Genomic DNA, 13,951 nt, shown 5'->3' with positions numbered 1-13,951 from the left:
ACCTTATTAAAAAGAAAACACTACTGTTTCACTGAGTTTAATCCTCCCTACCCAGTCTGCTGAAATAGTTTTTTTTTTTTTTAGAAACTGTTGACAGAGCAAGACATTCTTAGAGTGAAACAATAGCTAACAGTTTAGCTGATATTCGGGCTGATATTCTGCAAAGCTTACTTTACAACTTCTGACAAATGGAGGTTCTACAACCTACGCAAACAAAGCTACACCCTGAGCAGACCCACCACAATAATGAAGTGAAAGAACGAGTCAGTTTAAAAAATATTTATTACAAAATTATATCACTTTTGTACAGTACAAGACTTAAAATCAGAAGCCTTATCCTCAAAACAAAATTCAAGAACAGCTAAAAGTGTCTAGTGCAAAGTAGTAAAACCCTCAAGTAGTTAAATACAAAAGAGACTCTTTGTGGAAGGCTGATATGGTTTCCATATTGATATCAACCTATGGCACTGAGTGTGTTTTGGATATAAAGAGTTGGTACTAAAGACTCACTTAGCATTAGGAAGTTGCCCTACAATTCAAATATAGTCTTTAAGATAATGCAGTCCAGAATACTTCCACCTGCAAGTATTAACATTGTTCACAGCAGCATAAAAGTGTGCATGATGTTTTGAAAATAAAGGTACTCTTCTCCAGGGGGACATGTGGTTATATATTACAAAAAGTGCTAAAGAGCATGAGAACACAGATCATGCTCAGGCATTAATGAGCCTAGAGAAAGAGCCAAAATTTAATGGTTTACTTGAAAGGAGAGACTATGTCTAGGTGCACTTCATGACCTTGTCTAGCATTCGAGATTTATAAGCTACTGAAGCATTGTGACACAGTGAAGAGGAACTTTTTCATCCCTATATTGAAGGTGGAACATCTCTGAAATTTTACTAGACATATGGACTAAATCTATACTAATGGAATAAAAAACCCTGTACAGTACAGTTATATGCAGTACCAGTTAAAACTCATTCTGCTGAGCAAGGTAGTATAACAGTCTACTATTGCTTGGATTAAGAATTAAATAAAATCTGATGTCCACAGCAAGAATGTTTAGTGGCGCGCGCTCTGTTTCTAGCCAAGATGATCTGCATTACAAAACCATCCCACAACTGAGCATGGATGCTAGCTGTTCATGTGAAGTACTGGATTCTCTATACTTAGGCTCCTTTGAAAAATCCAAGCCTAAACATTTGGCACAGCCCTTACAGTTCAAAGATGTAGGCTACATGTGTCATTATGTCTGTCACAGTCAAAAGCATTCCCCAAGATACAAACACATAGCCTTCTCCAAGTTACCAAGCAAGTTGCGTTCAAGGTTTTTTTAAAAAACAAACAATTCCTGAAAATGGCACCAAATCTACCACCATTCAGGGCAATAAAAATAATCAAATAAAGCTATTTTTGGAATAAAAGTTGTTTAACATTTATCATTGGGAAGTACAGGGAGAAAAATAGGACTTTCTAATGTCATAAGATACTTTGACCCACACATGGCTACCAACCTGCTACACCTTAAGGTTCCTATCCTGCTGCTGCCGTCATGTTAAAGTGGATCTGAATAGGACAATATTGTACACCCATATATGCACCTAACTGCAGAGTTGCATAATAGATGGTGAAGCTCTAGTGACTGTTCTGGGAGAAAAAATAGCTACTTGACATTTGTCAGCATTTAGAGGTTCAAGAGTTAAACATGGTTCAGAAACTGTATATATCTATTACATCAAGTCTCAGATCATGTGCCTGAAAAACTGAAGTATTAATCTGAACTTCTTATGTGCCTTTTTTGGTAAGGGCAACAACACTGAAAGATATACCCATCTTTAGGTTCTTTGTACTGAATGGTACAGGTCAAATCGTGCAGTCTAGACCAGGGCCAGCCTCAGGGAAAATGGCACCCTGGGCCAACTTGTATTTTGGTTCCTCTGGCCTCTACCCCCCCATTGCCCCTGGCCCCCACTGCCTCCCCATCTATTCCCCCCATTGCCCCGGCCCCTTCTGTCTCCCTGAGCTCCCATTCCCCCTGGGTCCTGCTGCCTCCCCCTCACATTGCCCAGAGCTCCTTTCTGTAGGCTTGCACCCCAGGCCTGCCCCATTCTTTGCTGCTTGACCACGGCAGCTGGAGAGCAGTGGCTGCTGGTCAGGTGCCACCCAGCTTTGAAGGTAATGCCACCGCCAGCAGAAATGCAGCAGTAAGGGTGGGATGGTATAATACTACCACCGTTACTTCTGTACTGCTGCTGGCAGTGCTGCCTTCAGAGCTGGGTGGCCAGAGAGCAGCAGCTGCTGACCGGCAGTCCAGAGGTGCTGGGGCTATGAACTGCCCTGCCGAGAGGTGGCGGGGCTCAGAGTTGGCAAGCTCCGGAACAAATTAAGCACTGATGGTGCCCCACTGACCACAGCGCCCAGGGCAGTCACCCATGTAGCCCACCCATAAGGCCAGCCCTGGTCTAGACTATAACCTCCAGATCTGCAGCATGATCTTTCCTTCCCTTCTTCCAAGAGACTGACAGATTCCTTCTGTTCCACGACCTGTTGGAAGGAGCTGTAGAGTAATGCCCTCAAGCATTAGTCCTGATCGAAGAGACAGTTTGATTCCCTTCTAACAACCTGACATTTCTTTCACACAGCTGCACTTTGCCTCTCCGAGTTCTTTGGTTTACTTGGGATACACCAATCATCTGCCTCTGTAGCCATTTGATAACGCTTAAAGGCAGACTTGTTGAACACAGGGAGCTTTTCTACTGATTCTGTTGAAAGAGCCTAAACACAAAACAAAAAAAATACAGGAATTACTTATTCAATGATCTCTTTCAAGCCACTGTTCCACGACAATAAGAGTTCTAAATATACCATTAAAAAAATCAAAGCAATATATATTTAACAATAAGTTTGAGACCTGAGCCACTGACACTACAGTTACATAGATAATGACATACTTGGATTAATAGTCATTTGAGCATTAGTCTTTTGCATTTGCAACAAGCCACAGTACTGTGCGCTGTTGTGCTTAGGTTTGCCATGGAGAGTTTGGACAGGAGAAAGACGTGTTGTCATTAAGTGTCAAGTCATATTGCGGTCAGATATTACAGGCCATGAACCGGTTTGTGTTCTGCATATGACATGACTTCTTTGGGGCGATTTAAAAAATCAAGATAATCCTGGATATAGCAGGACAGCTCCTTTCTCACAAGACCTGAAGGGGCATTTAGTACATCTTACCCCATTTTACAGATACAATAGGATTCTATGATGAATAGACAGGTTTGGATGGTATAAATAAAAAGTTATTGTAAAGTGGAACACTTTGTGTGTGTGTGTGTATATATATATACACACACATATATACACACACATATATATATATATATATATATACACACACACATATATATATATATACATATACACACACACACATATATATATATATACATATACACACACACACATATATATATATATACATATACACACACACACATATATATATATATACATATACACACACACACATATATATATATATACATATACACACACACACACCCATTTCATAGGTTGTGCTTTGATAATTGTATTTTAAAGTAAGTTTTGTGACACAGTCAGCACAAGTACCTCTCAGAAACAGATGCATGGACTACCAAAAACCTTTGGTTTTTATAGTTACCTGCAGAAACCTGGTGTATGTAGTAGGCTGGACTCTTATCTAATGAAGAATCTGACATAATGAAGTATTTAACTTACCCAGAATTCAGCATCTGTACAACAGTTGTTGAACAGGTAAGCTACTGGTAACAACTATTTATATTTCCTTATAAGGCTGGATTTCTCACTGCTGAAGACAATGATCAGTGAAGATCTGCCACTTGAATCTTTGTACTTTTAGTGCCTCAATTCCAACCAGCACCTCAGTCCATAAGTTTCTACTTAACGTGTATGGGGGAAGGAGGCCCGCAGCCTCAAATACCAGTGTAAATTGGACCAGCTGAAAACTAGTGCAATTTCTATTTATACTACAAACTTACCCTCAGCTCTGACAGTCAAGCTGAGTAATTTCTAGCTCACTAGCAACAGAGGGTCTGCAGGCCAAGTTAGGCCTTCAGTCAGTCACTTGTGTAGAACCACACTTTAATGTCAATTAAGTGGGATAAGTGATCAGCAATATTACTTTCATGTAACAAAAGCACATACCTTCAGGTAGAGAATAGCATCTGTTCCGTAACCTGGTATAGAATATAGATTCAAGTCTCCTTGAAAGTATTTAGCATATAGACGAGAAATTGGCAAGCCGTACCCAAAACCAGCCTAGAAATAAGTACAATACATCAAAATAAAAATTTCTTCCATTTCCAGAGAGCATGACGACTGTTCAAGGGAGACCGTTTAGGTCCCCGGACGTCTCAATTACTGCAGAGCTTCTCTCCCTCCCCCACAAAAAATGTTAACAAGGAAGCCTCATTTAGAACACTGGAACTTTATGAAAAAAGTTAATCTCATCCTCAATCATAAAACACGTTGAAAGATCTTTCAGTCCAAGTCTTCAATTGGGGAATTATATATTTTACACCTCTCACTTTTACATACTGTATTTAAGTTTCCCCAGCCATGTCTTCTCTTTTTAAACCAGATATAGGGCAGAAGCGGAGAGCTGAAAAGATGGCAAAGAAGCTTCTGTTCTAAGCCTGTCTCCTAAAGGGTCCCAATTTGGGGCAGGGATGTTAAGAGTGCAAGTGAGGGAAGAGAACCAAGATGCAGAATGGCTGGCTATGTCGCTTCAGAGAAAAAGCAAAGAGGGAACCCTTGCAATGGCCTCTACTCTGTTCCTCCTGGCAGCAAACATTGGCTCAGTTGCTGTCAACAAAACCTATCGGGATATTATTATGAGGAGGAGTGAGGATCGGGAGCAGAGATCACTGAAATATTGCTCCTTCCTTCAAGTTGCGGCTCGAGAGGAGAGGGATTTTAGCATAGAGATGTCCACAGGTTGTTAGGCAACCAACACATCTCCACTTTTGAGCCAACAGTCATTAGAAGCGCATCCAAGCTAGTCTCAATCACTGCTGGGAGAACCTAACTTATTCTTAAAACAAGACACACAGCCCAATTTGAACGGTATTCCTAAAGGTTACTAACATAGGACTGGGGCACAAGGAGGGAGCAGAAGCCACTGAAAGACTGCCCCCTGTAACACGTAGTTGCTTTGTTCACCATTTTCGCACCAGAGGTCATTCTTAACTTTAGGTGGAAAAAAAAAAGGCCTAATGTGCGAGAGATTTTTTTAAATGGAAAGGGTATGAGACAGTAAAAAGCTGCCTAAAGTGGAGATGGGAGAGACTTAAAAGGTACAAATGAAGAAAAATGCTGAAGCCTTAGAATGCCATTGGTCCCATTCCAACAAAGTGTGTATTTTTTTTTATTGTGAAGTTCAATTCACCTGTGACTATCTCACAAAGCAGTGAGACTCTGAGAAGATTCCAAGTACTTTACTCTATCTTGCAGTGTTCCTTTATAAAATTACTGTAGATTTCAGATCTTACCAAAGGAGCATTACGAGAGTCATCCAACACTGGTCTTGGTGCTGTGGAATACATGTAGCTAAACAGGAGATTGATTTTCCTCAATGGAACACCACCTCCTGTGTCAGATATCTGATTAAAAAATTAGTCAACTGTAAGTCTGTACTAGAAATAGCATTGAACATTAGCAGCTGAACCCATCCACCAGTAACCCATCAGTTATTCCTGATTAGATACCACAAAAGCTTAGATTTCTGATAAATAACCACCTAAAGTAATCTTCAACTAAAGACTCTTTAGTAGATATTAACTTTGTCCTACAGTTATAAGTCAGCAAGCTTTTCTATTGCTACTTGTTGTGGAATATTCAGTCTTTATTTCATTTATGGGCTCTTGCAGTCAATATAACTATATATATAAGATTACCTTAATTGTCAGGTCTTCATTTCCTAGAACGACAGTCACTTCAACTGGAGAAAGAGACGAATTGTTCTCCTGATGTTCAACTGTTGCCCTCATGGCATTCTATGGAAATTAAGGTAATCACCATCATCAGAAGAGTTTGGCTCAATTAACTGTATGTCACTATTACAGCACCACAGATAGTAGGTTCTGGTGTGGTTCCTTCCTCTCCCCACCTCCCTCTTCCCAAGTGCACACCAGGTCTTTGTTAGAAAGAGTTGACTACACTTTCCCCCTACCCCTAATTGTTTGGTCTTTGGGGAATGTTCTTAGCAATTTAGTATAGTGGGACTGAAGGAAAACCTGCATCTAGAAGTGACTCCCAAAGCAGACATTTTATTTGGGGTTTAATTATTGGAAAGGGCACTCCAATATACAGATCAGAAATTAAGCTGTACCTGCCCAACATGAAGATTAGACATTATAAATTTAAAAAGGAAAGCTGTAGTTAGATTCCAAGACAACAGTCATGCCCAGTGGTCACTGAAGAGTCCTAGGTGCTTTAACCCAAACAAGCCACACACCATCTTTTCAATCCCATTACCTCTTGGTCTATTTTTGTTGCTGCCACATTCGCTTTTCTTTCAAGAGCACACATTCCCATTATATGTGAGGTAGGGACTGTAGGGTTTTTATTTCTTCCACTCCCCAATCTTGTATTTTACATAACTAAGATGTTTAGACAGGGACGCATGCTCATTTGGTGCTTCCCATTCCTCTCTTTGCGTATCCTTCTGTGCATCACAAGGATGACAGATACCATGAGGCCCTTCTAACTTCACTGACAAAATGGAAACTCCAGAATTCGCAAGACCAAGATTAATAAAGGGCATAATATCCCCCTCCACCCCAAATCTCCACTACATCCCTATCTGCTGCTACCATCCCTTCCTCTAGTGAGAAGAGCTATAGTTCTTGATCTTAGGCAAGACAAACTAAAACCAAATCTGGTTAAAGACTGAAACACATTAGTTCATGCTCACAGAACTGGGCAATGGCATGCTCATAACAGAAACATGGGTTTACAAACCTTGAAGAGCTCAAACAGTATGTGGAAGAGGTGGGAAGGAACATAAACAACGTGAATGGGTTGTCCTGGCACTCTTCCTGGGGGGGAGGGGAGGGAAAGAAAAAGATTTCCCCAGTTTTAAGGCTTTTCTTTTGTTGGTTTTGCTTCCCAAATCAACTATTGTAAGCAAACGAGGTCATGCTATAGTAAATAAGGAAATGGGGGAAAAATAAGACTTTCACTCAAGAGCACATCATATACCAACTTGTTCACAATGCATTATTTCATGAACACCACTGAATTATTTTCAAGTGACTGTGCACATCATTCAGTTTTTAGCATTCTTCTGGAGTGGGCAAGAATTAACTGCCCAGAATCAGACACATGCAGAGAGTATGGATTAGAACTCAACAGTTCCTCAATTCCAGGCCTGCATCCACTTTCTAAGTGTAAAGAGAGCTTATTCCTTGCCATCATATGCCAGTGCTTGTGCTATTTAATATATACACAAGTCAAGTATGTTCTCTGAAGCAGTTGCAAGAACCACAACTCAAAAAAAAAGTTCATATTTGAGAGTCAGAAAGCCAATGTGCTATCTTATGGAACCAAAATGCAGAGAGCTTGGATTCCAACAACTGAGGTGAAAAATGCAATTTGGAGGACCTTAAAGAAGTGGAAAGGAGCAAACATGAGACTAGCCAACTGGTAAACAAGATTAAAGAGGAAGCCATATATGGCTACTCTGACAAAAGCACTCAGAAGAGATTGAGTGAAAGAGTCTCCTAAGAGCTAGAGAAGTCAGTTTGGCTATTGATAAGGATTATTAGTCTGCAAATAAGAGATTAAGCCATTATCTTACCATTCACTTCAATAAGACTTAATTCTGGAGAAGCTAAGTAATACTGGTCACAGAGTCTCCGGGAAGTTTCAAAAGCATCTGTAATATTTTTTAATTTTACAAAAGTAAGTGTATGCAGTTGTAAAGTGAAATGTTATAATATAGCAATTTATTCTCTTTGGCAACATATCACTTCATACTACATTCATATCTGGTGTGTTGTAATATGTAAACATGCATGTTTTAACATTAATATTTATAACAGATATGCATCATGTGATGAATGTAGTAAGAGTTAAGCCTAAATATGCAAATGTAACAGCATTGCTAGGTTTTCCAGCATAATTTGAGTTTTGTAGATCAGACGCCTAGAGAGTGAAAGATAGAAGTTTGCCACCACACAGCTGGTGTTGATTTGTCATGGACTGCTCCCACCTCATCTACCACTCAATACTTGATTATGTCTTAAATTCTTCTACTATTTTGCACCCTCTTTAAAACCAGGAGGAGATCAGCTAGTCTACAGCTGATAACTGTCAGGCACTTAAAATAAGTCATTTTCAGCACCCCACATAAGCACATCTTTTGTCTGCATGTCAAACTACTTGCAAACAAACAGTTAGTGCTAACCATGAAGAGAGAGCCTACTGATTTAACAATGTACATACCATTCACCACTCCCACCACATCACAGCATGGATCAATGCTCCCAACGTGCTGTGGATGACCTGAGTTGGTATTGTCATCAAAAAGAAGTGCTGTTTAAGATAAACCAATGTTATGTTATATTTCATTTCAGGTAAGCAACAAGTTATGAAAAAAGTCAGTTCACATTCACATACTCTGATCAGGAAAATATTGCTTTTATTTTTTGCAAGTAATAATTTCAGATACTGGAGATTTTTTTCAGGCCTCCTCCTTCCCCGCCCCACCCAAAAAAAATCCAATGGGAAAAACAGTCTAGATTTTTCAAGAGTCAAAGACAGGGAGGGTTTGGTGCCGAGAGAACTACTGTCTTTGCGATAAGCACAAACTATGCTAATTTTTTTTTTTTTTTACTAGTGGATCAACATCTAAAGCAGGGGTTCTCAACAAATTTTTTGGTAGCCTCAGAGTGCAGCCACCAACTCTTGCTGGTGGCCACTCTGACAATATTTCCTAAAATACTTAACTTTAGGAGGGAAAAATAAATATGCACATATACATGTCCAAATCATTTTAATTTATTTATGTAGAATTTTTTTTGCAGCCTCAATAATGATGTACAGTTATCTCTATTCTTTACTGCACCTAATCAGAATAGAAACACAAATAAGGTCCTTTGCACATTCTCATCTTTGTTATTTCTATTGCTTATTGGTTGCCTGTTTTTTAAAGACTTGCTAGCTAGTAAGTCTGCTGCTGTGAAAAGTAACTGAATGTTTGTTAATATCACTTTTCACAGCAGACTTACTAGCTAGCTGGGAGGCTGTAAAAAGTGAAACTAAAACATACAAATATCAATTTTCACAGCAGACTTACCCAGCCCTGGCAAGCCAGGGAACAAATTGAGCCCTGGATGAGAAGGTGGATAGGGAGACAGTGGGGGCCACGGGTGATGCAGTGGGGTGGTAAGCCGAGGGCCAGCACCCATGGCCGGGGTCCAGGGCTGGAGGCTGAAGCCCCATGGCAGGAACCTGCCGCCTGCCACTGCCACCCCAGGGTGAAAGCCTGAGCCTCACCACTCCCGGGAAGATGGGGAACTCACTGGCTGCCTGATCATCTGGCATTTGTGACTCCAGGGGGGGAAAGCAGGGCCCAACTTTTGCTGGTGGCCCTGGGGCAGGGGCCACAGCTCTGCTCCCCACCCCACCCCCAGTTATTGCCCAGGAGGCTGTGGCCACAAGAAAAAAGCCCCTAGTGGCTGCATCTGAGAAATGCTGAAGAGTCTATTCATAGGTGAGGATGATATCACTAGATTTCTACACAAGCATTTTCATTAGTTTAGAGTTAACGTTGAAGTTTCAAATTAAGATAACATATACATATTCTGGTATTCGTCTAGCTCATATCTGCAGTTAAAAATACTAAAACACTACTGACATATGAAGTCACCTGACACTCCTCTAACACTCTAAGAAACTTTTAATTTAACATGTTCCACAACACTTACAATGCATTTTCTCAAGGGAAAAGTGAAGACTTACTGTGCTGGTTTATTAGCATCCGGATGGATATACGATTCATGTAAAACCGATCCAAGAAGTACTGAATATTTTGATTGGTGACTGGGTCCACTCTGAAGGCATCTTGGTATTCAATTACTCCTTGCGCCATTACAGGAACAACATCGTGGTGTCTATTTCGGACCATAACAAGTGTATCTATAAAGCTAGATAATCACAAGACACATTCAGATAAATATTTAAGACTGCACATGGGCAAATTTCAAACAAGAAAATTCTCTGTTGCACCATAACTTAAGATGCTGCTAAGTGCTTATATTTAAAAACAAATTATAAGTGCAATTGTGTTTTAAGGCCACCTCATAGCATAACCTTCAAAGGAAGGACCTCATCACTAACCTAAACAGAAGATCTTACTTTTTAAATACAGGGCCTGATTCACCCATGTATTACTTCAGTTTTACATCAGAGTAATTGGATGGTGAACCAGTCTCATAAAAAGGTCAGTCATCTCTCTGATGATTTTCACTTTGAAGGGCTTGTTTTCACATAAATGTTACAATGACACAGCTGTGCCACTGCAGCACTTCAGTGTAGATCCTCCCATTGGTGTAGGTAGTGATTCTCCCATAGTGTATGTAATCCATCTCCCTGAGAAGCAATAGCTAGGTTGACGGAAGAATTCTTCCATTAACCTAGTACGGTCTACACACATTAGATTAGTACACCTATGTTTCTCTGGGAATGGATTTTTCACACTTAGAGAGACCTAGCTATACCGATGTAAATTCCTAGTGTAGACCAGGCCAAAGTCATTCTTTTCCCAGGGGCAGAAAAATAAACTTCTGGCTAAGGTAAAGTGGCAAGCAAAATTGCCTGACTTTGCAAAAAAGCACCTAATCTATATGCAACACTCTCTCTCGCCACCTGTCCTTAAAATTCTCATGTCTAGCCACTTCCTATGTCTTAATCATATACACAATATTTTTGTTTGAGGGGGCTTTTTGGCCCATAGGTGAAGTGAAAGAATACACTAGAATATTAGTAATATGAAATATCTAGGTCTATTTGTTCATAAGGACCTGAACTGAATTAAAACAAAACCAGTACTTCAACCTGCAATAGAACTTTAACTGGAATGGGATGTCCCAGAGTATTTTTGTTTAAAGTTTTTTCTCCTCTCATGCCAGTTAAAATACTATTAGACTTGTTGGCCCTGAAAACAAGATCTGTTGAGATATCAAAATTGGTCAGCTTTATTGCACTGGCTTAGTCACTTTCAACATGTCATATTTATTTTAAAAAAAAAAAAACACTACTGCAAGCCAACGTAGTTGCAACATGGTTAGCACTTAATATGCCTTGTACTGAAACCAAGTCCAATCTCCAGGTCTTTCAACTATGCTAGGTTATCAGTATAGTCAGTCATTGTAAGCTGAATGTGTTATGGAACATGGAAAGGAAGATGAAAAATGAAATGCTTACTCGGATAAAACCCTGTGGTCCTCTGGGTTTTTTTGATGGAACTCAACTACATCCATTAGACTCTGAATGTACCTAGAAAAGATTGTCAAAAAGAAAATTTTTTTTAAAAAAAAAAGCTGCTTATTTAACTGTTTGTTAAAAATGTTAAAGTTGCAGAAAAAGTTCTCCTCCTCCCAAAATTACTATTTAACAAGTTAATAAGTTGCCATAGCTCTAAGATTCCACTCTGTCACCTCTATCATATTCTGTATTGAGTGCTTAAACAAAATCCTTCCCACTTACCAGCTTTTTACCAACTGTACTGATGGAGTGCTCAGTAACTGATTAGGAAGCAGGTCAATTTCTCTCAGGATATTTGCTAGCCTCACAGGAAGTTCTTGCCGCAGAAATGCGAAAGAGGTTCTTTCACATCCATTACTTGAACCTATAAAATAAGAACAGTTACTTTTTGTTTTAAAATGTATTCAACATACAAGTGTGAAGAGGTTTCTTGCAGACTCCCTCAAATCCCAGGATTACATTATTGCAGATGCACAAGAGCATAAATATGTAACAACCTATCAAGGATGCTATATTGGCTATTTCTTCTTTACTCTAGATATTTTCTAGATGACTGCCGTGGATACCTAGTTCAGCAAGAAACAGACATCTGTATAATGACATCTAGTTAAAGGCACATTTTGCATTTCAAGTTCAAGTAGGGGGAACTGCCTCTTTATCACCCATGGAAGCCAAGGTAGCCTACATAAACAGTGAACTCTTACAGGTGTTCTGCCAACATCCACCCCCACCCCATAAATCTGATCACCAGAACATAACTTTTCACAGCTGCTAAAGATGGTAAATCAGATCTGCAGAACAAAGCATTCATATTGTGACCTGGCATAAAAATCACAACTGTTCTGTTCACATGCACTACAGTTTAAGAAACACAGACAGTTGAGCTATTTAAGGTGTTCCCCATCAACAATACTAATGCACAAGATATATTTTTGCATATTTTTAGATTCAACTTTAATTGAAACAGCCATAGGAACTTTCAGCTTCACTGCAGACTTGCCAACAGTACAGGCTTCCGTTTACTACCCCAGTCGGAGAACAATACCTCTGGGGGGTGGGGAAAGAGGAGCACTCCTGTGGCGCCGGGCAACGCCAGCACACACATGATCCAATTCCTGATCGGAGACTCAGCCATTCCTTGGACTAACGGATTCGTCCAGCGGTCAGCGCCAGACAGCGGCTGCCACACGGTTCCGCTTTGCTGACTTCCAGCCTTGCGGAGCAGACAGAGGTGGGTCCCGTCCCCCACACTGTTAATAACGGGAACATCTCGGGTCAGCGCAGCAGCCCTCTCACGACGAGAGCAGCGTCCCGCACCCACGGCAGAGGAGCGCGGGGGCCTCCGGGCAACCCCTAGACAGGGTCTAGGGCAGAGGCGGGACAGGGGCTTCAAGACGCCACGTGGCTCTAGAGCGGGGGCGGGGGGCGCACCTGAGCCCGAGACACCCGAGGAAGGAGCCGGCCGGCCAGTGGCAGCGCGCGGGTTGCCGGGGGCATCACCGGAGAGCTGGAGCCAGTCCCGGGCCAGGGTCCCCGCCGGCAGCACAGAGCCCGAGGCGGGTAGGAGAGCTACCCCCGCCCCGCCGGGCACCCCGTCCCCGCGCTCCCCGGCCCGTACCGAAGTCCAGGAACTGTTTGATGGAGAGCGGGGAGGGCGAGTAGCGGGAGAAGCGCTCCACCTCGCGCGGCACCGGGCTGCTGACCCCGCCCGCCGCCAGAGGGGCGGCGCTGCGCAGGGTGACCCGCGCGGCCCTCATCGCCCCGCGCGGCAGGTGCGGTGACGGAACGGGCTCTCGGAAGCTCACGCCACGGTAGCTCTTCGACTTCTGAAGCTGCCTCTCACGTGCGGCGCTATTTACCACTCACACACCGGCCTCCCGCGGGGCGGGGCCACGGCAGGGGGCGTGGCTCCAGGCAAACCGCGCCCAACAGAACCTTCCCCGGGCTGGGATGAGACAGGCCCGCGGTTCTCGCCAGTACCATTGTCCGGCAGCGTGGGGGGGCGGGGCGGTTGTGCCCAATGGGAACCCAATGGGCGCTGGGGAGAGACTCCAGAGAAGGAGGAACAGGGGCAGCGGTGGTGGCTCGCAGGTAGGGCGGAGGGGCGGGGCCTCTGCTCTGCCTAGATACCTCTCCAGTGTCCTTGTTTACGAGGCAAATCAATGTCAAACCCCCTCTTTCCTCCCGCGGAGTGCGTCCTTCCAGGGACCCAGCTCACCGCTCGCCTCACTGGCTGTTCCGGCCGAGCTTAGCCTTCTAGAGCGAGCCAATCCGCGGGGCTAGACCCACGCCCCTCTGGGCCCCGCCCCCATTCCCGAGGGCGGGGCCGGAGCTGCTCTGCCTAGAATTCTGAGAACGGGGGCGGGGCTAGGCACGGGGACGGGCTGGGGGGCATCGTCGC

The 13,951-nt window shown here is 42.6% G+C and overlaps 1 protein-coding gene across 1 annotated transcript; it reads right to left on the bottom strand.

The window, feature by feature from the left end:
* Window positions 1-264: 264 nt before the first annotated feature.
* PDK4 (pyruvate dehydrogenase kinase 4) lies at window positions 265-13,436 on the bottom strand. Its single transcript, XM_037890638.2, has 11 exons — window positions 13,169-13,436; window positions 11,773-11,914; window positions 11,491-11,562; window positions 10,027-10,211; window positions 8,509-8,598; window positions 7,862-7,939; window positions 7,024-7,100; window positions 5,958-6,056; window positions 5,553-5,663; window positions 4,207-4,320; window positions 265-2,775 (listed from the first exon to the last, which is right to left on the bottom strand). Exons 1-11 carry the CDS (start codon window positions 13,305-13,307, stop codon window positions 2,635-2,637), a joined length of 1,248 nt encoding a protein of 415 aa, XP_037746566.1. The 5' UTR covers window positions 13,308-13,436; the 3' UTR covers window positions 265-2,634.
* Window positions 13,437-13,951: the final 515 nt, after the last annotated feature.

This window comes from Chelonia mydas, chromosome 2 (assembly GCF_015237465.2).
Source record: "Chelonia mydas isolate rCheMyd1 chromosome 2, rCheMyd1.pri.v2, whole genome shotgun sequence".
NCBI lineage: Eukaryota > Metazoa > Chordata > Testudines > Cheloniidae > Chelonia > Chelonia mydas.
The sequence above is the reverse complement of the archived record's forward strand: the minus strand, read 5'-3'. Positions and strand labels throughout refer to the sequence as shown.